The sequence below is a fragment of the Bos taurus genome, chromosome 8 (genome assembly GCF_002263795.3).
Source record: "Bos taurus isolate L1 Dominette 01449 registration number 42190680 breed Hereford chromosome 8, ARS-UCD2.0, whole genome shotgun sequence".
NCBI lineage: Eukaryota > Metazoa > Chordata > Mammalia > Artiodactyla > Bovidae > Bos > Bos taurus.
Window position 1 is genome coordinate 112,242,248 of NC_037335.1, and position 27,403 is coordinate 112,269,650.

The 27,403-nt window shown below is 50.4% G+C and overlaps 1 protein-coding gene across 1 annotated transcript in view; it reads right to left on the bottom strand.

Annotated features, from left to right (window-relative positions):
• SNTG2 (syntrophin gamma 2) overlaps positions 1-27,403 on the bottom strand; it is a 120,155-nt gene that overhangs the window by 15,564 nt on the left and 77,188 nt on the right. Inside the window, exons 9-12 of the mRNA XM_059889545.1 lie at positions 22,363-22,490; positions 12,616-12,745; positions 10,377-10,415; positions 4,026-4,142 (exon numbers count right to left, since the gene is read on the bottom strand). Of these exons, the coding sequence (XP_059745528.1) occupies positions 4,026-4,142; positions 10,377-10,415; positions 12,616-12,745; positions 22,363-22,490 (414 nt within the window). The remainder of the gene's footprint in view (positions 1-4,025; positions 4,143-10,376; positions 10,416-12,615; positions 12,746-22,362; positions 22,491-27,403) is intronic.

Genomic DNA, 27,403 nt, shown 5'->3' on the forward strand with positions numbered 1-27,403 from the left:
GAACATGTAAATATGTAAATCTGCTGCTAAGTCGCTTCAGTCGTGTCCGACTCTGTGCAACCCCAGAGACAGCAGCCACCAGGCTCCCCCGTCCCTGGGATTCTCCAGGCAAGAACACTGGAGTGGGTTGCCATTTCCTTCTCCATGTAAATCTATACACGTGTGAATCTTCACTGGCCACGCTTTGTGTGCTGCTTTTAGTGAGAAGTTGCCGAGCACTAAGTGTAAAATTTCATCTGTGAAATGCAAATGCTTTGGAGTTTCAGAGACATTTTAGGTATATAAATGAAGCCTCTTCGTGTTCCGCTTGATCCTGTGACGCATTCTGCTAGCAGCTGAGCAGAGGGTGGGTGCGGCGTCTGCGTTCCCTCAGCCAGGAAATGGGAAGATTCCGTTTACAGCCCAAAGCTTCCACTCCTCAACTTACAACTTTTCCTTTCCCCTAAGGCCCTTTTCTCTAACATTTTGCTGAGTGAATATTTCCATTGCCTCATTAAATCTTTCAGCCCCCATTTTAAAATAGGCTTTCGTTATTTCGGATAGTCTGTGAAGATTATTTAAACATTTCACTGTAAACCAGCATAATGCCCTTATGTAGGAGCAACGTTTAATTTTTTTTTCTATTCATAAAGTGACTGTGTTTCTGGTTCCGCGGGTCAGTGGCTGAGCCTGAGCACTCCTGTGTGACCAGCAGCGCAGGCCTGAACGGACGGAAGCATCGCCAGTCTTCTTGGAGCCAAAGAGACGGACTGGCCTGGGCCCGACGCTGGCCCCAAAACACACATGGATGGAGTGCAAGGGATGGAGAAAAGACTCCACTGATCAAAAGAACGCAGAGGGGATATCACTGTCCTACAGAGCATACGTTACAATAAGGGAGCTATCACAGACAAAGGTTATTACATCAGGATTAACGCTCAGTTCTCAAAGCAGAGGTAGCCATCCTTAACACGGGTGCGCCTAACGACAGAGCCTCAGACCACGTGAGGCAGACACTCACAGCCGGTCATGGGAGAGCTTCCCCCCGGGGACCAGGAACCAGCCAGGTGCCCTGCTTATCACGTGTCTCATCTCCGACGTCAGCACACGCAGGGCGCTCATGCCCGCTGCAGGAGATGGCGCAGCTTCTCTAGATGGTGGGCAGGGTCAGCATGGAGGGCAGCTCCTGTGCAGGGGCAGCCGCCAACCCCCCACTGGATTCACGCAAACCTTACTTTACTGGTGAAAGCCGGGACACCTGACCTTGGTGCAGAGGCAGCCAGGGCTTGGAGAGAGAACCAGACTGGCCGCACTGCCCTTTCCACCTCGGGGGTCAGCTGAGCATCTGCACCCCCTGAATCCAGAGTCAGGAAGGGGGGTGCGTCTGTGAAAAGACGCGGTGTACCCGCTGTTCCCAAACTACCTGTGGTGTAGAAGTTTTAAAAATAAAAAATAGTAGAGGACAAATCAAGATTTACTCTCAGATATCTAGACAATAATGCATGTTTTCAGCGATAAGCAAGGTTTTCTTTAATAGGCCTTTTCTTGGGGAGTCATTTTAGAGGGTGAAGATGATAAGGTTACAACACCGACTCAATGGACATGAGTCTGAGCAAGCTCTGGGAGATGGTGAAAGACAGGTGAGCCTGGGGGGCTGCGGTCCAAAAGCCACCTAGGGAAAGGGAGGAGCAGACTTAAAGCTGCTCCCAGTTCCAGGGAGGCCACGGCGGGGGCGACCCCACCCCTGGGGTACAGAGAGACGCCTCAGCCCCTCGGCCAGGCCCCGCTCAGAGCAGAACGCTGAGAGGATCTCAAGCTTCTGAGCACAGTATTCAGGCGGTAGCAGCTGGCTCCAGGTGAATACACCCCAGCGGCTGAGGTCAGCGATCGATTCGTATGATGTGATGTTTGTGACACGGATTGATGCCAAGAAAATTTGCCATGGGATTTCAAAATAAACAAGCAAAGCCTGGTGTTAACAGAAATGACACTAACCATCTGGAGATACTGGAGGAACCTGTGACCCCTGGGTTAGAATTTCTGTCTGTGAAACTGAAGCTGCCATGGGAAGTGGATGAAATCATCTTTCCCCAGAGCAAGTGTGGAAATTTGATTAACATTTAAAGCACTTCTCACAACTTAGAATGTTGTGTGTGGGAAAACTCATGCCCCGAGGGTCTTAATTAGCAGGAAAGGAAAAATTAGGAGGACTTTCCGGCGTGTGATCTGGGTATCTAGTCACTTCTCCCCCCCACCCCGTTCTGTGGCAGGGGGTCCCTCCCTCAGGCAAACTGGGTGCTGGAGGGCTGACCCTGTCCTCCCCACCTCCCCTCAACTGTCCTGGGCCAGCGGGGGCCCCTCAGCCCAGAGCCCCAGAGTACTGATTCCGGATCTGCCAGCCATACCCCAGCTGCCTTCCGTGACATCGCGGGGCTGGAACTGAGGCCATCGGGGTTATCTGCGGTTATTCTTGTTTATTTTCCTAGCAACAATAAAGAACATCACTGCATTTGAGAAAAATTCAGTGATTATGCAAATCTGTAGATAACTCTCCAGCATTGGTAATTCACAGCCTTGGTTTTTGGATAATCCTTCAGTTTCAACACAGGGACCCCAGTTCTGCACAAGGTCAGCACTCAGCAACCTGGAGGGAATCCTCCTCCCTGGACACAACTTCTCTACCAGAAATTGTTGTTCAGTCGCTAAGTCGTGTCCCACTCTTTGCGGGTCCATGGACTGCAGCCTGCCAGGCTCATCTGTCTTTCACCACCTCCCAGAGTTTGCTCAGACTCATGGCCATTGAGTCGGTGATGCTATCTAATCATCTCATCCTCTAAAATTATTCCCCAAGAAAAAGCCTATTAAAGAAAACCTTGCTTACCACTGAAAACATGCACTGTTGTCTAGATGTCTGAGAGTAAAACTTGATTTGCCCTCTACTATTTTTTATTTTTAAAACTTTATTGAAGTATGATTGACAGATGTGCCATACACGGCTGATGAGTCTGAAGAAGAGGAGACACGTGAAACCAGCAGCCCCTGTTTGTCATAAACATATCCATCACCCCACAGCCGGAGACGACAGCGCTGTGCGGACATGAGGCGTGTGAACGGCGCGGCCACTGTGGAGCCAGCATGGGGGCTCCTCAAAGAAACGGAAGCAGAACTACCGTTCGAGCCAGCGATCCCACTCCTGGATATTTATGCAAAGGAAACAAATGCTGAGTCTCGAGAGCCCTGCGCCCCACGTCCCTCACCATTCACAGCAGCCAGGCCACAGACACGATTACAGCGTCTGCTGACGGGTGGAGGGCAGATGGCAACAGAGAGCATCCACAGGGAGGGATACTCTTCGGCTAATTTTTAATGGCAGAAAAGCAACAATGCTGTAGGTGACTTGCATCTTAACTTTTAGATCCTGAAGCGATCAGGTTTTGCTGTTGGTCTGCAGCTCTGATGTGTGGACTCAAGAGTGAATCGGCTTTAAGCCATAAACCCGGAGGCAGGGCACACAGAGACGGGCTCAGTTTTGAGAAAGTGGTGCTGGTGAGAATTAGAAAATAAATTGCAAACTGTAGCCCTCAGGATTAAATTTCTATTGGGGGCCCTATTAAATCAGGCTGTTTGTTTTTAAAAACGTGGAGGACATGAGTGAAAATGTCTTTTTGTGTTTCATCATTTGACCATGAAGTTAGAAATATCTGACGAGAAGGTCTTCTCCTGTTTTGTGGCTCCTTCGACCACATAAACGGTGGTCTGAGACCCCCACGCCTCTGCACCCCCACCTCCAAGCCGGCTGGGATCTTCAGCAGGAAAACACTCTCACATCTCACTGGCTGCTTGAAAAGAAGAAAACTGTGGACGGCTGATTAATGAGTTTAGAGTGAGAAGGGCCCGGGGTCCACAGCAGAGTCCTTTCCATCAGTGGATGTGGGGCTGGAGGCAGGCCCGCCACCCACCCTCCTGACCACGTCCAAATGCTGGGCCTGGCGCTTCTTCAGTGACGGCCTCCTCAGCGTCCCTCCCAGCCCCGAGGGCCCACTTACCGGCGGAGAGATGAAGACATAGAGGGATGAGCCCCTCAGCGCCAGGAACCTGGGTCTGAAGGTCTGAGATGAGCCGGCACCTCCTAGTCTCTCGCTGACCCAGCCCATGTGGATGACCTGCAGAGCAAAACTTTCAGAATGAACTGCCAGGCCCCATTCAGAGCACAGGGCCGCCGGGTGGCGAGGGCAGACAGCAGGCCGCCCACCCCACAGTCCGACCCGGCCACGACCACCCTCCAATTTGGGCACACGGCACAAATGTGAGACACCCGGGTCCAGACAGCTGCACTGGGCCAGGCCCTGAACATGAGGTTCTGATGCACTGGGCCAGGCTCGAACACGAGATTCCGCTGCACTGGGCCAGGCCCTGAACACGAGCTTCTGAGTTACTTAGTTTCGGCCAGTGTTGGATGTCTCAGCTATATCAGAGTTCTGCCTTCCACACATATTTAAAACCAAGTTATTTAATCACATTCTATTAGAGATTAGTATTTCTAATCTGTCTCTGAGGTTGCAAAATCAGCTAGTATATTTTTCATTTCTGTAGTAAACATTTCATTAAGACTCGTGGGAGAAATGACTGTTTCTTTGTAGCTCGACTTTCAACACTGAACATAACACGACAATATTAGATTCTAGTGACACAATGCGAACTGTCACAATTCAGAATATGATTAAACGAGTTAATGGAGACAGTCACGCAACTTAAGAATTGAGTGCATGGATTTAACAGTAAGCTAAGGCAAGACCCGGGGTGTCTTCCCTGGGTGTCTTATCCTACTTCCCTCTGCGTCTGCCTTAGATCACTCGCCCTCCGAGGACGAGGCCCACGTCTTTACCTGTATCTGCTCCACACCCACGACTGGCAAGGAGGGCTTGTTCCTTAAAGTTTCTTGAAAGGAAGTGTGAGTGACTCTTCACCTATCGCTGTATGTGTGCGTGCTAAGTCGCCTCGGTCGTATCCGACTCTGTGACCCCACAGACCGTAGCACACCAGGCCTCCCTGTCCTTCACCATCTCCTGAAGTTTGCTCAAACTCAGATCCGTTGAGTCGGTGATGCGATCTAACCATCATATCCTCTGTCACCCCCTTCTCCAACTATTGCAAATCTTTAAGTCACTAGCAAGCTCAAAAATCGGCTTTGGTACTGTGTCTATCACCAGGAATCTTACCCAGATTCTTTTCAAACTACTAATTTAGTAAAGGCCGGTAGGACCAAAAAATGAACACCATTCAGAAGGAAAACCAAGTCACAGAAAGAGAACAGCCCTTGGTGGGTCTCTAGCAGCATGGAGTGAGGGTCCCTAAGACTGCAGACAACATTTCCTCTGCTGAGGACCCCTAGCAGACCAAGCTTCAGCTCGGATCTCAAAGGGGCAGGGGAGACGAAGTAATTCGTGTACATATATGTAAGGGGCCTACACATACATAAGTGACCTACATACACGTAAGGGGCCTACATACATGTAAGGGGCCTACACATATGTAAGGGGCCTATATGTACATAAGGGGCCTACATGTACATAAGGAGCCTACACACACGTAAGGGGCCTACACATATGTAAGGGGCCTACATACATGTAAGGGGCCTACACACATGTAAGGGGCCTACACATATGTAAGGGGCCTATATGTACATAAGGGGACATATGTACATAAGGGGCCTACACACACGTAAGGGGCCTACATATAAAAGGGACCTAAATATACGTAAGGTACCTACATATATATAAGTAATTCTTTTGCCTGTAGGGAGGAAAAACTCTGTTGTTTTTTTCTTTACTTTTCAATCATATATTCAAATGCTGCCAAGTCTCCAACAATCATCTTTCTCTTCATGAAATACTCAGAGGTGGTGATGTAGGTCCCACAAGAGGTGGATGATATATACACTGGAGCCTAATACGGGGGAACTTAGCTTAAGACAGAGCTGAATACCCAGACGTGAAAATGTGTCAGTAGGTAGACCAATAAGACAGATGTGGATGGATGGATGGATAGATGGACGACAGATACCCAGACAGACGAGTAGATCCATAGATAGGTGACAGATAGCTGAGCATGGGTAGATAGGTGGACAGACAGACAGATGATATGTGGATAGAGTCCCTTTACAGATGGACCAGGGTGAGCAGGAAGCTGAGTGTGTAACTTCCAGGCTGATCTGGAGAAGCCGGGACTGTTTCCAGCAGAGCAGCGCCAAGCGCTCTTCTCGCGAGGACGGCGTGTTGGAGACAGAGTCCCCTCTGATTCCCCGAGAGCCGCCCTGTCTCTCTGGAGACGCGGGCACCAGCTGTGGCAGCCCCTCTGCTCCAGGCCGGCGGGTGCGACCCCCCAGGCTGTGGCAGTCATTCAAGTTGCTGCTTTTCCTCCCTTGTTTGGTTGATACAGTGCTGGGCGCGTGTCGAGGAGCAAACCAGGAGCTCGTCTTCCAGCAAAGACGGTGATGCACAGACTGTTAATAACCTGACACATCTGTAAATTGGATGTGAAGTTAATGCAATTCCATATGTAATTTAATTCTGCCTGGATTAATTAGCAAAGAAATAAGTTATCACTCAGCTATTACTGGGAGCACTGGGCGCTCTATGACTCTTCTTTAGGTATATGCAGTGCATAAATAATTTTAAGAAAAGCTAATTTTATCTTTTGTATTATGAACTTTCTAATGATTTATTACATATTCCAAGAAATAAAAATATAATTTTATGAACACCTATCTGATTGTATTAAATTAAGGGACTATAACCATTAAAATTAAGGAGCATATTTTTCTTTATCTTTTCTGATTTCATTTTTATAGAAAATTCCTTTTTCTTTGTTTTTTCACTTGACTGAGTCGAAATAACTAGTTAAGCACCCATCACATAATAACTATACAACTAGTCTCTTCCTTTTCACTGAAGAAGCTCGAATACCTTGAGTTATTTAGGCTTCTTTTGGTTTTGCTGATTAAGGTATCCACTTTAAGTGAGGTTTTTCAGAAGAAATTTATTTTGTAAAATAGATTCTTGCTATTTTGGCAGGGTGACCATTTGTCCTGGATTTCCTGGGACAATTCTAAATTTACTCCTGTCGTCTTACTATTACTTTAGGTCGGATGACAAGTTAGTCATTTTATTTGCCAGACGTAAAGCCTGAAAATCCGCACTCTGTGCTTCTTACTATCCTTCCAGGTCTGGTTTCCTTTGTTTTCGTGTGTCAATTTCAGTGGTCGTCAAATGCCTTTATTTTTTCATGCTTATTCAAATATTATTTTTACTAACTTCCAAAATCAATGATTAATTGCTAAAAATGCAAAAAAAAAAATCTTTCCTTTTTAAAATAGGGTCCAACATCATAAATCTAAACTCCTTTCATGCATACAAAATGTTTAGCTTTTGGAGAAATGTGAAACAATCCTCTACTAAAAACTTGGCGTATCAGGGCAGGCTGAGCTCTCTCACAGCCCCGCACAGTGAGGCTCTTCTCTAATGTTTCTTTCTAGATAATCGAATCCACCCCCTGAGTAAAGTCAAAGTTATATAGAAATATTAAGGTTAAAAAAAAAACACAAAAAACATTAGATTACCCATTCAGTTCAGTTCAGTCGCTCAGTCGTGTCCAACTCCTCACGACCCCATGGATTGCAGCACGCCAAGCCTCCCTGTCCATCACAACTCCCAGAGTTTACCCAAACTCATGTGCATCGAGTCGGTGATGCCATCCAGCCATCTCATCCTCTGTCGTCCCCTTCTCCTCCTGCCCTCAATCCCTCCCAGCATCAGGGTCTTTTCAAATGGGTCAGCTCTTCGCATCAGGTGGCCAAACTATTGGAGTTTCAGCTTCAACATCAGTCCTTCCAAAGAACACCCAGGACTGATCTCCTTTAGGATGGACTGGTTGGATCTCCTTGCAGTCCAAGGGACTCTCAAGAGTCTTCTCCAACACCACAGTTCAAAAGCATCAATTCTTCAGTGCTCAACTTTCTTCACAGTCCAACTGTCACATCCATACATGACCACTGGAAAAACCATAGCCCTAACTAGATGGATCTTTGTTGGCAAAGTAATGTCTCTGCTTAATATGCTATCTAGGTTGGTCACAACTTTCCTTCCAAGGAGTAAGCGTCTTTTAATTTCATGGCTGCAATTATCATCTGCAGTGATTTTGGAGCCCCCAAAAATAAAGTCTGACACTCTTTCCACTGTTTCCCCATCTATTTCCCATGAAGTGATGGGACCAGATGCCATGATCTTCGTTTTCTGAATGTTGAGCTTTAAGCCAACTTTTTCACTCTCGTCTTTCACTTTTATCAAGAGGCTTTTTAGTTCCTCTTCACTGTCTGCCATAAGGGTGGTGTCATCTGCATATCTGAGGTTATTGATATTTCTCCCAGCAATCTTGATTCCACCTAGTGCTTCTTCCAGCCCAGCGTTTCTCATGATGTACTCTGCCATTACCACTGTCTTATTTCATAGATTAAGAAACTGTTGCTCAAATGTTAATTTGTTCCAACTACACCAGAGGGGTTAGTGGGCTCAGAATCCAGGTTTTATTCATAAAAGACCGCCAAAACTGACATCATACAAACGTGGCTTACTACGTGATAAAATTTCACTAAGATAAAACCATTGCAAAATTACTCCAGTGCTCAGGAGGCCTTTGAAACCTAACTCACTTCACATCCCTTGTGCTGGGAGTTTTGCTCCTCAGATGGTTTTAACCTTCCTTGAACTAGTTCATTGTTCTCTCGTGTGATTCACTGAGAAAGAAGAGTTAATTTCTAAGTAAAACAAAACATGTTTTGATTTCCAGATGGGTGCTCTTTTCAACCTGCCAGGCAATCAAGTACAGCCACGAGAACGCAGTGTCGTCCGAATACGTCAGGTTCAAGTCCTGTGAAAGCTGCGTGTTCTCAGCATAATAGGCACTCATGTGTGCGTGTTTCCAGACTGCCGACCACGCGTGATGTGTTTGGACAGTCCTGGAGAGGATGACGTCCCTGTGATAGGACGTGGAGCAGCTGAAGGGAGGCGAGGAGGGCACGCTCTCTGCGGTCCTAAAACCACGTAGCCCCCACGGGCTCCTGGACACAAAAGCCCTTCCGTGTCCCCTATCTCTGGCTTGTGGGAAATAGGCTTCATTCCGCCTCGGGGACCTTCCCCGGGTTCCAAAGGGCAGATCTCAGCAGTTGCTAATCAGGGACGGGACAGGACACAGAGACAAGGGAGAGGGAGTGGAGAACCAGAAGCGCATCCGTGGGGCAGGGTCCTGCCTCGCCCTTAGGGGACACACAGAACAGTGTTTTGAGCTCTTCTGCAGAACAAAAACCCACCAGATGGAAGATGCTAACTCCCTGATGAAGCCCTCTTCATTCCAGCAAGAAGGTGTCCATTCAATAGGAACCACTGAAGCCCAGAACAAGACCACCTGATGCCAGGCGGGCTCCGGATGGAAGGAACGCAGGCCCTGCATGCACTGGATGCTGATCAGCACTCCTACCTGGACGAGAAGACACCCCATTGCCCACCCCCCAACCCTGGATGAGAAGATGCCCCGCTGACCACCCTCGCCCCTGAGGGGCACACGGAGCACTCCCACCTGAATCAGCAGATGCCCTGCAGCCCACCCCCCCATCCTGGACAAGAAGACGCCTTGCTGCCCACCCCCCGCTGCCAGAGGGGCACAACCGAGCACTCCCACCTGGATCAGAAGATGCCCCGCTGCCCACCCCCGCCCCCCTGGGGGGCACACAGCTCTAAGAGCACGTGCCTGCTGTGGCTCCCTTTGCTGGGCAAGGCAATAAAGCTGTTCTTTCCTGATTCACTTCACTTTGCTCTTGGAAGGAATGGGCTGAGGGCTCCTGAAGAGGTGGGGCTGCAGCGACCCTGGCCCAGGGGAACAAAGGCCTGCGTGCTGGGGCAGGACAGCACTCTCCTCCCACCCCACCTGCAGCAGCACTTGCCCTGTCAAAGGCCTCCCAGAGCAAAGCTTCCCAGTGAAGGAGTTAGCCAAGAAAATTACACGATGCTGACGATTCCGAATCATACAGGCTGGTCTCAGCCGTCAAACCCCTCGAAGCCTCCACAGTCGCATCTGGGCATCACTTGGTCACGGTTCCTTCATAAAATGTAGGCGCCCCTCGATCACTCACTGGTAACCTGGCACCCTCAGGCAGGACGGTTCCTGCCATGCAATCTTCAGGATAAACAAGCAGCTTTATGGAGTTAACCCTGAAGGTGAGGACTGCAACTTCATCACACATGTGCTAATGCTTTTCTGTCAAAATTTCCAAATCAGATTTCAAAAGCAGAAAGAGGCAACTTTTGGAGACATTGTATGATCAACATGAAAACCACAAATCCTACCTGGTCACAAGGAGAACAGCATTTATTTGCCATTTTCATCTGTAGAGAGAGGGAAGCAAGGAGTCAGTATAATTTTATTAATGGCGTAATTATTCAACCTGTCTAATTGGCAACTGAAATTAATTAGCTGCATGAACTGACCCCAGAAGTAAGTTTCTTTTATAATGCTTTTTCTTCCTGAAAACCAAACCAGAGGACAGAGGAATGTGTGGCAGCGAGTCTCATAATAGAACGCCCAAGACGAGCACGCAGACTCTGCTGTTCCTTAATTATCGGCACTTTATGTAAGAAAAGCCATAGGGCAGCAGAAGCTTACACTTCAACATATGAAAAACTGGGGGAAATGACTTCTGCACACACCACCTCAGGTGACTATAGTTTCACAGCTCACATTCCTTCCCCGATTCTCCCAGCGATCCTGCAAAATCCAACCAGTGAGGACATGAAGGTCCAGAGTAATAGAGCAGCCAAGACTGCCGGGGAACGGGCTCTGCATCCGCGGTTCTGGCTCGCGGGTGTTCAGCTTTCCTTCCCTCTGCCCGCCCAGCACCCCAGTGTGAGATTCATACGGAGCCCAGTGTGTCTGCAAATACCAAGCTGCCACCACCTGGCCTTTCTCTTTACCTTTTATCCACCCAGATACCCTTGAAATCAAATGTCAAGTTGGAAAACTGAGGTCTTAGAGAGAGTCTGGTGGGCTTCCCAGGTGGCACTGGTGGTAAAGAATCCACCTGCCAATGCAGGAGACTTAAGAGATGCAGGTTTGATCCCTGGGTCAGGAAGATCCCCTGGAAGAGAGAATGGCAACCCACTCCAGTATTCTTGCCTGGAGAATCCCATGGACAGAGAGGCTGGCGGGCTACGGTCCATAGCACGGCGCAGAGTCAGACGTGACTAAAGCAACTTAGCACGCACATGGCACCTACTGGGCAGCTGAGAGCCCCTGGGGTCCTTGGAATAGAAATCTCATGCATTTCTGCTTCCCTGGTCTTTCAAAGTGCTCAGGCAACCAGCGTTGGGCAGCTTCCAGGAACAAGTCAGGAGTGAGAGAGACAGGGCCGCGGGGGTGGCTGCGGGGCCCTCCCCTCGAGCCGCAGGCGTCTGAACACACAGGCCCCCGCCTGCCCCCAGCTGGCCTGGACCAGAGCAGACCCGGGGGCACAAATGCGGACAGTGGGGCAAGTCAGCCGGTGGGGCCTGAGGACCACGAGACTGGTCCACAGCCACCTTCGGCCAAGGGCTGCTCCTTCCGTGAGCCCCCGCGGCTGTGGCCATGACGTTACCGCCAGGGTACAGGGTGCTCTAGGGAACTTCGGACTTGATTTAGGTGCTGCTCCCACCCCATGTGGTTTTAGTGTACATTCACTTATTTCAATATTGACTTGGTCATTACACAGACCATTCAAGGACACAGAGCACCTGCTCCCTCCTGGGGACCTGCTGAGAGCCGCTGAGACTATCTGGTGGCCGTGCCTCTTTCTAAGCTTCCTCCATGTTTTGGAAAATCACATCTCTAACCGAGCTGGGTTCCCCAGATACATGTCACATTACATCAATGCATTTGGATAGAGAACATATAAAGTATATGCTCACAGAGAACGCTGTGTAGGTATGTGGAAAGACGAGACAAGAGACAGGGCCAAGGTGACGAGTCCAGACCCTGACTCAGCCTCTCCTCTCACACCAGGAAACTTTCGGGTGACTTAATCTTTCCCTTTGTCTTAGTTAGAGATTCGATTTGTTGAAAAAGAGAGTACAATGTTTGCTTTTCTCTTTCCGATTTACTTCCCTCTGTATCACAGGCTCTAGGTTCATCCACGTCAGTAGGACTGACTCAAACGTGTTCTTTTTACAGCTGAGTAATACTCCATTGTACACACGCACCCCAACTTCTTTATCCGTTCGTCTGTCGATGGACATCTAGGTTGCTTCCATGTCCTAGCCACTGTGAACAGTGCTCTGTGACAACCCAGGGGCGGGGTGGGGTGAGAGGGGGGAGGGAAGCTCAAGAGGGAGGAGACACATGGATGCCTGTGGCTGATTTATGTTGATGAATGGCAGAAACCACCACAATATCGTAAAGCAATTATCCTCCAAATAAAAGCTTCCTTTAAAAGTACGTGCTTCTGTTTAACGTTCTGACCAACTGTTTCAGGGTTAATCTTAAATAACAAAGAGTCGTGACTATTTCCACGGACTGAAAAGCAAACCCAGGGACGGGGACTGTCTCCACGCTCACGTTTCGCAGCATCAGATCGCTGATGTTGGCCGACACCATTCTCAGCCAGTCGGCACGCTCCTGGGCCGTGTGAAACTGGAGGGGCCCCGAGCTCACCCCATGCAGGGCCTGCACCTGGATCGCGCTGGACCTGAAGGAGGAAGAGAAGAGATGCTGGGGGGAAGCGCTGGGGCCGGGTGCCTCAGGAGTGGGAGGGGGCGGTGCTGTCACCAGCCCCCGTCAGCCCTGCTCGGCAACGCCACGCTGCCGCCACGCGAGGCACAGCTCAAGCTGTGGGCTAAAGGAACCTGTCTCAGTCCCCTAGGCAGATATACTGAAACTAAGTTCAGTGTATCACTTCCTCCTGCTGATGGAGGCTCTCCAGACGTCACTGGGTCTGTTTGGCTTATGGTTCTGATGGAGCCCAGTTTCTTCTTGAGGTTCTACCTGGCCTTTCCATCCCCTGTTAAAACTGGCTCCCGAGGCCCCCCACTGTCACTGCTGAATCGTCTGCTCCTCCTCCAGCACTGCTGGCTCTAGCTCCGTGTACTTTGGGGTTCTGTGTGGGTGCACATATAGTTTTAATTGTTATCTCTTCCTGATGATTTAAACATTTATCTTTAAAAAAATACCCTCTCCTCTTTATTTCTAATAACAATTTTAGTTTAAAATTCTATTTTGTATGGCTCTACTGTAACCAGTCCATCTTTCTTGTGTTTACTGCTGATGATATCTTTCTCATCTTTTCTTTTTCTATTTGTATCTAAAATGTGTCTCTTGAAGATAGATCTTGTTTTTTCTATTTAGTCTGAAAAATTTACCTTTTAATTGGGTTATTTAATCATTCAAATATAATTTTATTATTGGTACAGTTAGACTTGTGTCTGCCATTTTACTTTTCATTTTCTATGTGTCTCACATAATTTTTGTTCCTCTGCTCCTCTTTTCCTGCTTTTTTTTTTATATTAGTAAGCATTTACATTTCTTTAGTAATTTTAAATATATATGTGTATATACATACAGATGAAGAACAAACTAAATATGGTGAAAGCAGAAGGGAGAAAATAATGAAGACTGGAGGTGGAATTAATGAAGCAGAGAAGAGGAAATCAGCGTGAGCGAAATCTGGTTCTTTAAGAAGAATAGCAAAACTGGTAAGCTTTTAGCTATATGGACCAAGGGAAAAAGAAAGAAGTCTCAAAATACCAGCATGTGAAGTGAAAGTGGAACTGTTGCCGTCAATATTACAGGAACAAAAAGGGTTTTAAAGAAGTTACATGAACAACGATGGTCACTAAATGAGAGAAATTAGATGAAATGGACAAATCCTTGAAAGATACAACTACTTAAGCTGATTTAGGAATAAATCTGAAAAGATAATATTACAAGTGTAGAGACTCAATTTTTAACCCCAGACTAACCAAATAGAAAAGTTGAGGCCCAGCTGGCTTCACCACTGAAGTCTACAAAACATTCAGAGAAGAATTAATAACAATTATTCACACTCTCCCCCAAACAGAACAGAACATTTTCAACTTACTTACTTTGATACCAAAACCACAATTCATCACAAGAAAACTACAGACTAATATCTGTTTTGAATATAGATGAAAAAAGTCTCCATGAAATACTAGTAAAGTCAATCTAGGAACATCTATTAAGAATTATATACCATAATCAATGGGATTTACCCCAAGAATTCAAGGTCGGTTTGACACTTGGAAATTAACGTCATACATCATAGCAACAGAATTTTTAAAAATCACACAATCATCTCAACAGGTGAAGAAAAAGCACTTTGCAAAATCCAGAACCTTCTCATGCTAGAAAACAGTCAACATAGGGGGTGTTCCTAGTTTGAAAAAGGGCTTCAGCAAACACCTGGGCACCGGGTATAGACAGTCGGCTCTCTGAGGAAAAGGGGTGAGTTTTGAGTCCCAGCATGTCCATGCTTCAGCTCCAGGAGACAAGCAGACGCCTAAGCTCTGGGAGTCCCGTCCACATGGCGGGCTTCAAAATGCCAACTGCACTAGAAATGGAAATTCTGGGAGAAACAACGTGGAATAATGAATATGATTCCAGTAAACCCACAGGTCCCACGCAAACACTGCTGCTTGATGAGGTTATCTGCCAAGGAAAGCAGTAGAGTTAAAACCACATGAGCAGAAACAGTGGAGGTGTTGGCATCAACGCGGATGACAGACCCCAACACGCCAGCAAAGTGTGACGAGGAAATTCACTTTTTGGCTTATTGTTATAGAAGTCATGCTAATTAGAGTCCGTTGCACAAATCGTGTTCATGCTTGCTTGAATGGAGAAGTCTCCTGATCAACTCTGAGGTTTTATCTTCTCAACGTTCAACTCGTGCAGCGTTCAGGCTCCCCTGCAAGTCCCTCCCCCTCCGCCGTCCACAGGTGGAACCTGCCTCATGGTTCTACGGTCATAGCACCTGCTCAGGATTCTCAATATTTTAACCACATGGTCAAGGTCATGGTCAGAACTAGAAATCGCGGAGTACCCACTGCCCAGGACTCAGCTGCTCTGTGAGGTCACACATCAGCTTTTAAAGATCAGCAGTAAAACCTACACCCAAAGAAGGCAGTGTGTTTGGGGCCTGAGTTCCCAGGGAGCAGCCAGACAAGGGGAGGATGGACCGTGCTGTGTGCTTTTGGGGCCTGAGTTCCCGGGGAGCAGCCAGACAAGGGGAGGATGGACCGTGCCCGTGTGCTTTTGGAAAAGTCTGCCCCTTCCAGGATTTCCTCACACTTGGAGACAAAGTCTGAGTTTCAAAGAGAAATCTAGGAAGACAGTTCCATACTGCAGGGATTGAAACAATTCAGTTTCTGGCTAAGAAAAGAAATCCATTCCACTAAGGTTAAACGTTCATGCAGCTTAACTTTTCAGGAGATTGAGAAACAGCGAGTTCGACGTCGCGTCAGCTCTGCGCTTGGTCGGGGAGCAGTCTGGGTCTTCTCCTGCCCCTTCACACCCCCTCCCGCTTCTCCACAGACACCGCCAGCACGGGCTGTCCCGGGGGCACCCCTGTGCCCTGCTGCTGCTCCCCAGGGCAGAAGCCAGCCCCCCGCCCCGCGGACTCTCCCTCCGTCCCTGCTGAGAAGCTCTGCACCAACACCTCCGCTAGGTCAGCTCCATGACCACACAGCACAGCTCGGTATTTCACGGCCCTGGACACCTGTCTGGGTCCCACAGCAACAACCCCCCTCCAACACCTCCTTCAGCTGTGCCGGGGAACTCCAGCAGCACCCGACTTGACTGGCCATCAAAGCTGCGACATCGGAGAAAAAGAACTCAGAGTTACAAATCATGTTTGGAACATGTTGTGTGTTCTTTTGTTTAAAGAACGAATACACTCGATATTCCAAAATGACCCACAGAACCGCTGACCCACGAGTCACGGCCCACAACCACCCAGGCCCCCGTGCCCCAGCTAGTCCCGTCCCCTTATACCCGGATGGTGTCTCTGCTCTCATGAATTGGAGCCCTCAGGTCTGGAAGCAGAGAGGTTGGTATCTGTTTACTCACATCGAGAGTTATGAATATTCACTAGCCAAAATGAGAGGGAAAAAGTGTGTATACTCCTCAGAATTTGAAAGACATCTCCAAACTGTCATTCACACGTCACACTTCAAGCCTGCCTCTGTGGCGTGGGTGGTATTTTTTCACGGAAGCCAGAGAGAGATTTTCTACCTTTCCCACGACGCAGCGGCAGCTCCAAGGACGCACATGAACTATTAACAAAGCTCCAACTTAAATGCGGGCGCCCTTCTCCCTGCACCAGTGTGTTTATGAAAAAGCCACTATTACTGGAAAATTCCGGCACCACACCACCCAAGTTCACCAAATTCAGAAAAAAAATAGATAGCTTTCCCTTCATGCTGCCCCAAAGCCAACTTATCCCCCCGTCACTCTTGTCCTGAGCCCAGGCCTGAGTCCTCCGAGCCCCGGCCGTCAGGGAGCAGGGGGCTGACCGATGGGGCTGACCAGGAGCCAGATGGTGGGGCCCCTCCCAGGGTCCCGCTGAAGGAAAGGGAGGAAAACCACCTCATGCAGGTCTCTCTCTGTTCTGACCTCAGGCCCTGCATTCCTGATGGACAGGAAGCTTCCAGAGGGCACGGACTCCTGGGTTTGCTCATCCTTCCCACCTCCCCACCCTGCCCCCCAGCTAGCCAGCGCTACACGGAGCAGGTGTGCAAGAGTATTTGTGAATTAATGCTGGAGAACACGCCTCTAGATGTGCAAGCCTTCCCCCTCCCCAAGTCCACGGCCCACGGACACAGAACCTGTCCCCCAAGCCAGGGCGCAGCCGCTGAACACAGGTGCCTGAAGGGCTGCCCGCGGGCGCGGGGCGGTGGTGAGGCGGGCTGAGGGACAGCCCGTGCCCGGCACGCTTGGGCACGTAATTATAGGCACAGAACTGCATCCAGCGCACAGGGCCGGCAGCAAGCAGGCGGGAGGACCAGCTCGGTGCTTGCAAACGTGTGTGCAGAACCTGTCTCATCATCGTCCTTATGTCCCTAGATTCTTCCTAAATTAATCATGCCTTTGAAAATTCCACTTTGCATAATGATTGAAATTACTTTGAACAAAATTCAAAATGCTTTAAATCAAGAAAAGAGAAATAATTCAGTATTATAAAATAGAACACATTCTAAAAGATTCATAGGTGGCTAAATCACTGGGATCTCTTAAGTCTTAAAGGTTTCTTTTTACAACTGTTTTGAATAGAACCTGTAGTTTGAGTCTATAGCTAAGGAAATTAGACACAAACACCACGTCTTTCTCTCCAGCTTCTTCATCTTTCCATTAGGATTTCTGTGTCCAGGAGGCACTTATCAGCCTTTGAAAGCTTTCAGTTCTATGAAGCAAACCTTTCAAACCCCTGGACACTTCTGTTCTAACAGGAGTGCCCACTGACCTAGTGCAATATCCTAGCAGGAGCCATGAGGAAGCAGATGCCACATCGAGTTCTACTTCAGTGTCCTCCTTTGATTTATCTTCTAGGAAAACCTGAACCACTGGCCGAAAACACAAACTTCCTGAAACAGTGTAGTCTGCGCTGGGGAGTGAGTGCTCCGAACAACTCCTTCCCTGAAAACCACACACTTTATCCACACCGCCCTCCAGCTTCCCCACTGTGAATTAGCCTTTATCTCTAAATTCAGGTCCAGACTTTTAACTACTTAATCCATGTGGTTTTCATCTAAACGGAGAGCCTGTTAGACTCAGAAGCAGCTGAATAGACGCGTTTGTGAAACAGGCGAGTTTGTTGTCTGGCAACGGATTTATAGGTCACGATATTTTCTCCCTTTTCAACCTTCAGTTTTATTTGCATAGTAAATTGATTTTTAAACATGTTTTCGTATTTATTCCACCAGAAGGTAACTCTTCAGCTCTGGATGAAGCCGGCTGAGGACCCCCGCGACCCATCACGACCTTGTCCCGAGGCCAGCCTTGCCCAGGCCCTGGCCCTAGAGCCCCCTCCCTGCACCCGCCCGGATCAGGCAAGCTCAGCCACGAGCACAGGGGCCCACTCTCCAAGCCCCAGTGCAGAGCAGGCCCTGGGTTCCTGACCCTGCTATGAGCCCCACAGGACCCCACCCTGCAGAAGGCCCTCCTTCTGTGGAGACGCCTACAGCCCCCAGGACGCTATTTCCCCAGCTCTGCTCCACCAAGTGAGCTGTGCTTTCAGGATTTCCCAAGTAAACAGGAGGGAGCTTGGCACAAGCGTTTAAACATGAAGCCATCCTTTGCAAAGCAAACCAGGCATCAGGGGGATCCTTCTGACTCCCAGCATCGCTCTTCACACTGCGCTCATCTGCAGTCTGTCCCAGTGCGGCTGCCGTAAAGCCCCTGGGTCCCATCCACGCTCCTTCTTCTGAAACAACGACCCTCCCGACACAGCCAGGTGGGGTCTTACTGTCAGTGACAAGATGCCAGATCTCTGGTACTTTCACAAACACGGAAGATGCGGGACAAACAGAACCAACACGCTTTAGTTCCCTCCCTCCTCCGTCCTTAGAAAAAGGAGCAAAGGGAGGGACTCCCTGCACTTCCTGAGGCCACCGTGAAGTGGGGACCCAGGCAGGGCTCATCTGGGCAGAACCACAGGAGCGGCGCCTTGGGCACCGAATCCCCCAGAGCGGGCAGGCACGCAGACGCCGTGGGACTCGCTCAGACTGTCTCCCTGCTCCTGTATCAGGCACTCCTCGCCCCACAAACCGCTAACGAACCCACAGCTGTTGGCACACTTCTGAAGGAGTTTAAAAGCTCCGATAAACCCTGTGCTATTTCACGTTTTCTCCATAAAACGGCCGTAGGAAGCAGAGGAGCACTCCCGTGTCTCCCGCCCACTCGAGGAGCACTCCCGTGTCTCCCGCCTGCTGGGCCGTCAGGCGGGGGTCCCGAGTTGTGCAGGTCCCGAGGCCCCAGGAGCCCCACAGACGAAGCAGGATAAGAGCTGGTTCCCTCCAAACCCGCTCTTTCCTCCACACCACCTGCCCCCCCGGGGGTAAAGCCACTGACCCAAGTCCAGAGGCCCAGGCCCCAGAGCATCTAAAGTCCCCTGCGCATGGCTGGACCAACCACGGACGTCTCTAAAGCACACGTTTCCCTTGTTCTTAAGGACAGTCCCTCCCCTCAGCTTCTGAAATACAGGCACTAGGTGGGCGCCTTGTTAGCCCAGGTCTGGGCACCTAAACTGGACTTGTCATGGGGACCACGTGAGACCACACGCAACTGCAGAGCCAGGCTAAGAGCATCTTCAACGGACAGATTCCTGAACCGAGGTTCCCGGGTCTGAACACGTGGGCACTCGGGCGGGGCTCCCAGCCTCTGAGCGCAGGCCGCTGAGCCCAGGTTTCTATTGGACACGGAGCTCTGTGCTGCTGGTGGGGCTCTGAAAATGTACAGTAAGTCTCCTACACGCGAGCCTTCAGGACGCAAACCTCAGAGCCGCGGCCACGCACCCCCAGGCAGGGTGGAACTGCAGCTCGTCCCCCGTCTCCTGTTGCTGTGGGTCCTCCAGCTCCACCACCCCCCACCCAGTCGCCCTCTCCCCTGTTCAGCAGATTCAGCTCCCGTGTGCCAGCCGACGCATCATACTGCCGTACTTCTCCAGGCACTGAACCGCAAGATCGAAAACGCTCTCTTCATTTTTGCGTGTTTGTTATGTATTATTTGTGTGAAAAGTGTTATAAACATATCGCATTACAGCATGGTCTGGCCGACTGAGTCAGTCGGGTACCTAGGCTGACTCTGTTGGATTTACACGAACAGATTCGACTTAAGAACTTGCTCTTGAAATGGAACTTGCTCGTACAGAAGGGACTTATTATGGTTAAGATCGGAAGTCGGCTGTCCTTAAATTAGGAAAATTATCCAGCTGGCCCAATGTGGTCTCAAGTCCTTCCCATCGGGCCTGGGGTCAGAGACAGGAAGTCAGGAGCCCAGGACAAGAGGTCACCTGCTGCTGCCTGAGAGGCAGGAGGACACGCAGCTGGAACGCATATGGAGATGGGGACCCAGCCCCCAAACCCGAGGAACTGAATGCCGCCCTCCGCCCGAGAGAACCTGGTCTCAGGCGAGAGCCCAGCCTGGCCCCACCCCAGGCCAGCCTGCAGAGACCCCAGCACACGTGCCAGCTGGCCCGTGGAGACTGTGAGAAGATAAACGTGCACTTTTGCTAAATTTTCACTAACTGTAGCAACAGAAAACGGAGAAGAGCCTGCTTAGAAGTCTCTTGCTTTCTTCACGGACGTCAGGCCCACTAGGAAGCACGCTTTTCTACACGCAGAGTCAGAGGAATGTGTCAGTGACTGCCTGGTAGCCAGAAGCACGAGCTGCTGCCCAGTGACCTGCGAGGCCACAAGGCTGCTTCCCAGTGTCTGCACGCGTGGTCTGGGAGCACCGGGGGCAGCTCTGCCTGTTCAGCGTCAGCGAACCTCCTACCCGAACGCTGCGCTGCTTCCATGCCTGGTTTCCTTTCGATCCAGACGTTCTCCCCCAGATTCTCACGGAAGCACCTTTTCTGTCTTGTGTGTTCAATGATTTAACCTCCATTAATGGTGACACAATGCTTAAGCAAAAGCCTAGCTCCCACTGTGCCTGAGAACCTCCGACTCTAACCTCCTCCCGAGAGTGAGCAGGTGCCAGAGGCCCTCTGGCCAGAGACACCCCTGCAGGCCCTGGGGGCAAAGTCGCAACGGTTAAAACTGACTTTTATCATTTCAGAACAAACTTAATGTTGGGTTTAAATATGCATCTGCTTTTTATAGACTCTTCGGGAAAAAATTTCAGAAAACCAAGGAAACTCAACCATTATTGGCCAAATAACTTTCAAAAGATGACATGGTTGGATGGCATCACCAACTCAATGCACATGAGTTTTGGTGGATTCAGGAGTTGGTGATGGATGGGGAGGCCTGGCGTGCTGCGGTCCATGGGGTCGCAAAGAGTTGGACATGGCTGAACAACTGAACTGAACTGAACTGCGCTTTCAGAAAAGGCAGGAGGTGGTGACACATTTGGTCCTACAACTGGAACCCCAGGGCGCTGACCTCTGACCTGCTTATCCCACTTATTTTTATCCACTCAAAGGATCTCCTCAAAATCCTTCCCAGGCTGTAGTTGAGAGCCTTTGATTTTAAAAAGCATTTGGTTTAGGGTTTGCAACTTCTAAACTGTTCCTTGCAGGTCTCGCAGCGAGGGTCCCCAGGAGCCACAGAACTAACTCAGGCTGCTTCAGGCAGCATGCCTGTCCTCTCCTCCCCTTAAGGTGGGGCCAGAGGGTCACAGGGCAGGGGGACGCGCATCCGCTCAGCCTCCAGATGCCACTTCACCACTGCTGTGTGTCTGACAAACACACCATAAAAGGCAGAATTTTGGTCATTTTACTTTGTGTCCCTTCCTGCTCATATAAAAGTCGGCAGAGCCAGTAAGATGTATTTGCTTTTGTCAAGGGCTTCCCTGGTGGCTCAGCTGGTAAGGAACCTACCTTCATGCAGGAGACGTGGGTTCTATCCCTGGGTCGGGAAGACCCCCTGCAGGAAGGCATGGCAACCCACTCCAGTGTTCTTGCCTGGAGAATCCCATGGACAGAGGAGCCTGGAGGGCTACAGTCCACGGGCTCACAAAGAGTCGGACACAACTTAATGATAAAACAACAACAAGCTTTCTTAAAACCACAGGGAAGCCTCTGGTTTGCTGTGGGCAGAGACAGCACATCTCAGGCACAGGAGGGCCGTGTGGCTGACTCAGGGGGTAGGGCCTTCTGGGGGCCTTCCTCCTGCAGAAGCCTTGTGTTTACCTGAAAGCAGCCATGACAGGCAGGTGCGTTTCATCAAGGAAAGGGCTGTTTCCAAACCTCAAGCTCTCTTCCTGTGCTCACCCATCCTCTACTCACCTTCTTAACTTCTCATTAATGAAGGAAATGAGGCCCAGAGGGCTGCTGAGAGGACGTTTCTGGAACTGGATCCACCTTGGATGAGAGCTCAGTTTTACATTCAGTCTAATTCTGCTCGCATTTGAAACTGGAACTGTGATTTCTTCTGCTAATGACCATGTCTCAGAAGAGGAAACAGCAACAGTCACTGCTAGACAGACCCACTCCTGACAAGTCGGCTCCTGCTCTGATAGCGTTTGACTATCAAGACGATGATTACTATTTCTGCAAATGCTGAATTCACCTGGTGACAAGGACATGCACCTCTGGGTTTATCGGCGCATCCACTCCAGACCACGGTCACACACCTGAACGTGTCCGCTCCAGCTCTGCACCTTGAGACTCGGGCCATGGACAGAGGAAGTGACAGGGCGTCTAGCCAGCGCTTCTCGTATTTTGGTTTATTAGCTACAGGCGAGGACGGCGAGGACGGAGCCTGTGCAGAACAGACGAGAATCAAGGGTCACGGGATCAGTCGAGAGCACCAAAAACAGGGTGGGGAGGGGGCTGACAGGCCCTGACAGCACGTCTGCAAACTCAGATCTAACACGTCTCGGCCGCAGCAAGAGTGCGTGTGCGCTCAGAGCTCTGGGAAGAAACAAGCGCCCTTCTAGGTCAAAGTAAACTATATTCTTCATCTATTTTTTAAACAAAATACTGCACCAAAGAGAGAAAAGTCACAGGGAAGAGGCTGAGGGCAGAGACTGGCATTGGGAGGAATCTGGGGCCCTGAGGAAGGCTGTGAGTCAGATAGGCTGTGAGCTGCCTCCCCCAGCCAGAAGGTCAAATCAGAATGGGATTCATACATATTAATGCTGCCAAGATGCTAACAGGTGGTCACAAGCCTAGCTTATTAGTTAATGGCAAAGCTCTCAGCCTCTGTCCAAAAGGAGCGGGGGTGGGTGGAGGGTGGGGCCTGAGGGTAAGGGGAGTGAGAATTAATTCTTAGGTGGATAAGAAGCTCAGGGTCCCCCAAGAGAGGAAAGGGATCGGGGCTCTCAAGGAGGAAGAAAGGACAAACTTTCTTTTCTACCTTCCTTAGCCTTAGCCACATAAAACGTTTTTTTTTCCTTAAGCCCAGAGCTGATGATTACACAACAAAACAACTCATCTTAAACTCTGTACCAATGGCTATGTAACAACAATGTATCTGTTTGAAGACACGTTTCTCCTTCTTAAGAACGGACTGATCCTGTCATCTTAACATGTAAATTGTGGGAGTGGGTCTGGTAGGATCTTTACAACCTTGAGACCCTCTTTTGATTTATTGTAATAACCGACTGAAAAAATACACAGCTCCCTTGCTAAGACTAGCGAGGGGGGCACTCTCCATCCCCCTTCTGATGTCTGTGTCAGAAGCTTTCTCTGTCCCTTGTTATTCTTTAATAAAACTCTGCTACATAAAAAGCTCTCAAGTGATCAAGCCTGGTCCCCGGTCTTGAAAATAAATCTTTTTCTTCAGAAATCATGAATCCCCACTTCGTTCACCATAAGCTATCAGGAAGATGCTCGAAAGGCTGAATGAAGCCACGCAAACAACCATGTTCCGAGACGTGACACCCACACGTGCCCGGTGAGCCACAGGGTCAGAGACGGTCTGCCCCGCCCCTGCATCCCGCCCCGGCAGGGGACAGCTGCAGCCCTGTCTGCCTCCCTTTCCAGAAGCATCCTTGAAGCAGCTGTGGCTTCCGGTGACAAAGGCAGGCGTCCCGGCTCAGGGACAGGCGGACAGAACAAGGTGCACATCCCCAGGGCGCAGGCAAAGCCACTAACCAGGGCGGCAACCCCAGACCCTGCCCAGAGCAGCAGGAAGGCCCTGCCCTGGGGGCGGCCAGACCCAGCGCTGCGCTGCCTGTTGTGAGGGCTGGGGAAGGGTCTCCCTGCTGAGCGCAGGGCCCGCTGGCGGAAGGGTGGGGCTGGGGCTGTGCTCTTACAGGACGGCAGACCTGCTCAGGACACGAGGACACTAGAGCTCTGTGGGGCCGCTCCCCTGGGCCCTGCTTTGCTGCACAGGGGAGCCGGCTCTGCACTCTGAAACAATCTGATCCAGAAAAGAATTCTGTAAAGAACAGACACAGGTACACACGTAACTGAATCACTTTGCTGTGCACCTGAAAGTCTCCCAGCATCGCTAATCAATTCTACCCCAAAGCAAAATGAAATTCCAACAAGGCCAGCAAGCTGTATACAGGGATGACTCCTTTCAGGCCAAACTCCCCGTGAGCGTTCAACCGTCTCGGGCCGAAAAGCTGACACTCCGGGATAACACCCAGCAGGTCCCATCCCGGAGCCTTATTTGGACAAAGTCTTTCCAGGTTTGATTAGACTAATGGTATTGCGATGGGGGGCTTCCCAGGTGACTCAGTGGGTGGAGAAGCCGCCTGCAATGCTGGAGACACAGTAGACCTGGGTTCGATCCCTGGGTCGGGAAGATCCCCTGGAGGAGGGCATGGCAACCCACTCCAGGATTCTTGCCTGGAGAACCCCATGGACAGAGGAGCCTCTCGGACTACAGTCCATGGGGTCGCCAAGTCAGACACGACTGAAGTGACTGAGCACGCACACGTGGACGCACTGTGACACGAGTTTACCCTGGACTGTCCGGGCACCCTAACATGGTGGCATCAATCCTTACCCGAGGGACACAGGCAGAACCTGGACAGGGGAGCGGGGGCCTTGTGAAGACCGAGGTGTACCCGGGAGCCATGAGGCCGCCGGCCAGGACGCAGGGCCACCGGGGCTGGGAGGGGCAGGAAGGACTGTCCACTGTGGCCTCTGGAGACGCAGCCTGGATCCCCAGCAACTAGAGGCTGCGCGCGGGTGTCCTCCGAACGTTCTTTATTTATTAAGTCCTCAGCCAGTAGCTCAAAGGCAAAGGCACTGTAAGACCAGAGGTGTGAGGCAGACTCCATGAATCGCCACGGAGGGCCCTCTTTCTGCTTTGCGTGCTGACGTCTGGTGACATCCTGCTTTCGAGGTCACGCAAGCACAGCACTGAAAGCATCAGGTCTATCCCTGTGCCACGGATTTCATGCTGGCTTTCCTGGGACGCCCCTCTGCCTGCATGTACTGCTGCTGCTGTGTAAGAAATAGCTGTGATTTCTCATACACTGGGGCATGTCTTCAGTCACCAGTTTTCACTGAATTTTATCACGGCTAGTTGAACTCACACACTATGTTTATGGTGTAAGAGTTCATTAAGAACCGTGTTTTTGTGCATTTTCTTTGAGGGCGGTTTGCTCTTCTCACTGATTCAAACTTGCAACGCAAACATGCATCAGTATTCGGTTATTAGAACCAGCCTGTGAAACCACCACGTAAAGACGCTGTTTGGGGACTCTCCTGGAGGTCCACGGGCTAAGGCTTCGCTTCCACCGCAGGGGATGCGGATTCAATCCCTGGTCGGGGAGGTAGGATCCCATACGCCTCATGGCCAAAAAACCAAAACACAAAACAGAAGCCATATTGTAACAAATTCAACAAAGGCTTTAAAAATGGTCCATGCTAAAAAAAAAATTAAAATGTCATAATGGATTCCAGTATAGAGTAAGCAACATTCAAATAAGCTTAGGAATATGGTTATTTTATAAAATCATTTTCAATCTACTTTTAAAAATGTAGGATAAAAAGCAATTTCCCACTAAGAAAAGCAACATTTTCCTTTATAAAACAGGTGGCATTTCATAACTCATTGAGCACATCTGGCATCAGACTCTATATAGGAGGCTTTTTGTTTCCTCTGCCTTGGAACGCTTCTCGCTTGGAGGCAACTGACAAGCCCAGAGTTTCGTGTCAGATTTTCCTGGGGTTTCCTTTAGAAAAATACTTTGAATAATCCCAAGAACCATGAGGCTAAAGGAAGACACCAGGTCTCTGTAGATCAGTGGGTTTTCAGTGATGCTCAACAGCCTCCTAGGCGGTGGGTCTGGTGGGAAAGAAGGGGGAGGTCATCTGGGGTCGGCTCTGAGCTCCCTCTAGAGGTGGGTCCAGGGATGCCAGGGAGACGGGGAGCCTGTCTGGGATCAGCTTTGAGCTCACTCTAAAGGTGGGTCCAGGGATGAGGTGGGGAGGGGGAGGCCCTTTGGTGTCAGCTCTGAGCTCCCTCTAGAGGCGGGCCCAGGGATGCCTGGGAATGAAGGGGAGTCCGTCTGGGGTCAGCTCCGAGCTCACTCTAAAGGTGGGTCCAGGGATGATGTGGGGAGGGGGAAGCCGTCTGGTGTCAGCTCTGAGCTCACTCTAGAGGCGGGTCAGGGATGCCCAGGAGAGAGGGAGCCCGTCTGGGGTCAGCTCCGAGCTCTCTCCATCCCTGGAGACTGCAGGACACAAGCTGCCTGCCCCCTGCAGCTCTGAGCCTGGGTCTAGGAGAAAACGGTGGCAGTGCCAGCGATGCAGGAGCCTGGAGCTTCCCCTCCTGATGGACACCAGAGAAGTGGGCCCGGACAGACGTCTAGGAGCTGCAGTCATGGATCAGGCCGCTCCAGTGCTGGGTAGGCTAAAACTCTGTGAGCCAGTCCATGTCATCAGAAGACAGCTCAGAGCCTGCAGGAACTAGAGAATCATGAGTCTAACTTCTGCCCCAGATGGGACATCAGCTTAAGGGTGGAGAAGTGAGGAGGCTGCTTCCCAATCTGGGCGGAGCGCCCTGGGCTGCACCTGTCAGCTCCCCTGACCCCTGACACAGCCCAGGGTACTCAGGTGCCACGCCACCATCTCCTGCCATCACCACCCAAGAAGCCGATTTCAGAGAAGGTGAAGGTGAAGTCGCTCAGTCGTGTCCGACTCTCGGCGACCCCGTGGACTGTAGCCTACCAGGCTTCTCCGTCCATGGGATTCTCCAGGCAAGAATACTGGAGTGGTTTACCATTTCCTTCTCCAGGGGATCTTTCCAACCCAGGGACTGAACCCGGGTCTCCTGCATTGGAGGAAGGTGGGGACAAAACACGCTTCCTTCTGATTTACGATGCCATCACAGGCGCAGGGAATAAGGAACCAAGGGCAACCCTGGTTCTGAGACATTCGAGCGTGACCCACCAGCCCGTGGAGCAGTGACCCTGAGACGCCTTGGAGACGCCTTGGTGTCTCTGAGCTGGAGAGTCTGAGTGGAGGTGCAGTGGCGCTCCAACAGGGAGAAATTCCACGGGGTGAGTGTCAGCCAAGGATGCTGCCTTAAAGCCACGATCTTGCCACCCCTGAACTCATGAATATGAGCTGGGAAGGAATGTGGGCAGGCCTCCCTGTTCCCCAGCACTCCACCTGAGCACCCCATGATCACACCATCCCTGAATTCATGGATACGAGCTGGGAACGAGCATGGGCATGCCTCCCTGTTTCCCAGTGCTCCACCTGTGC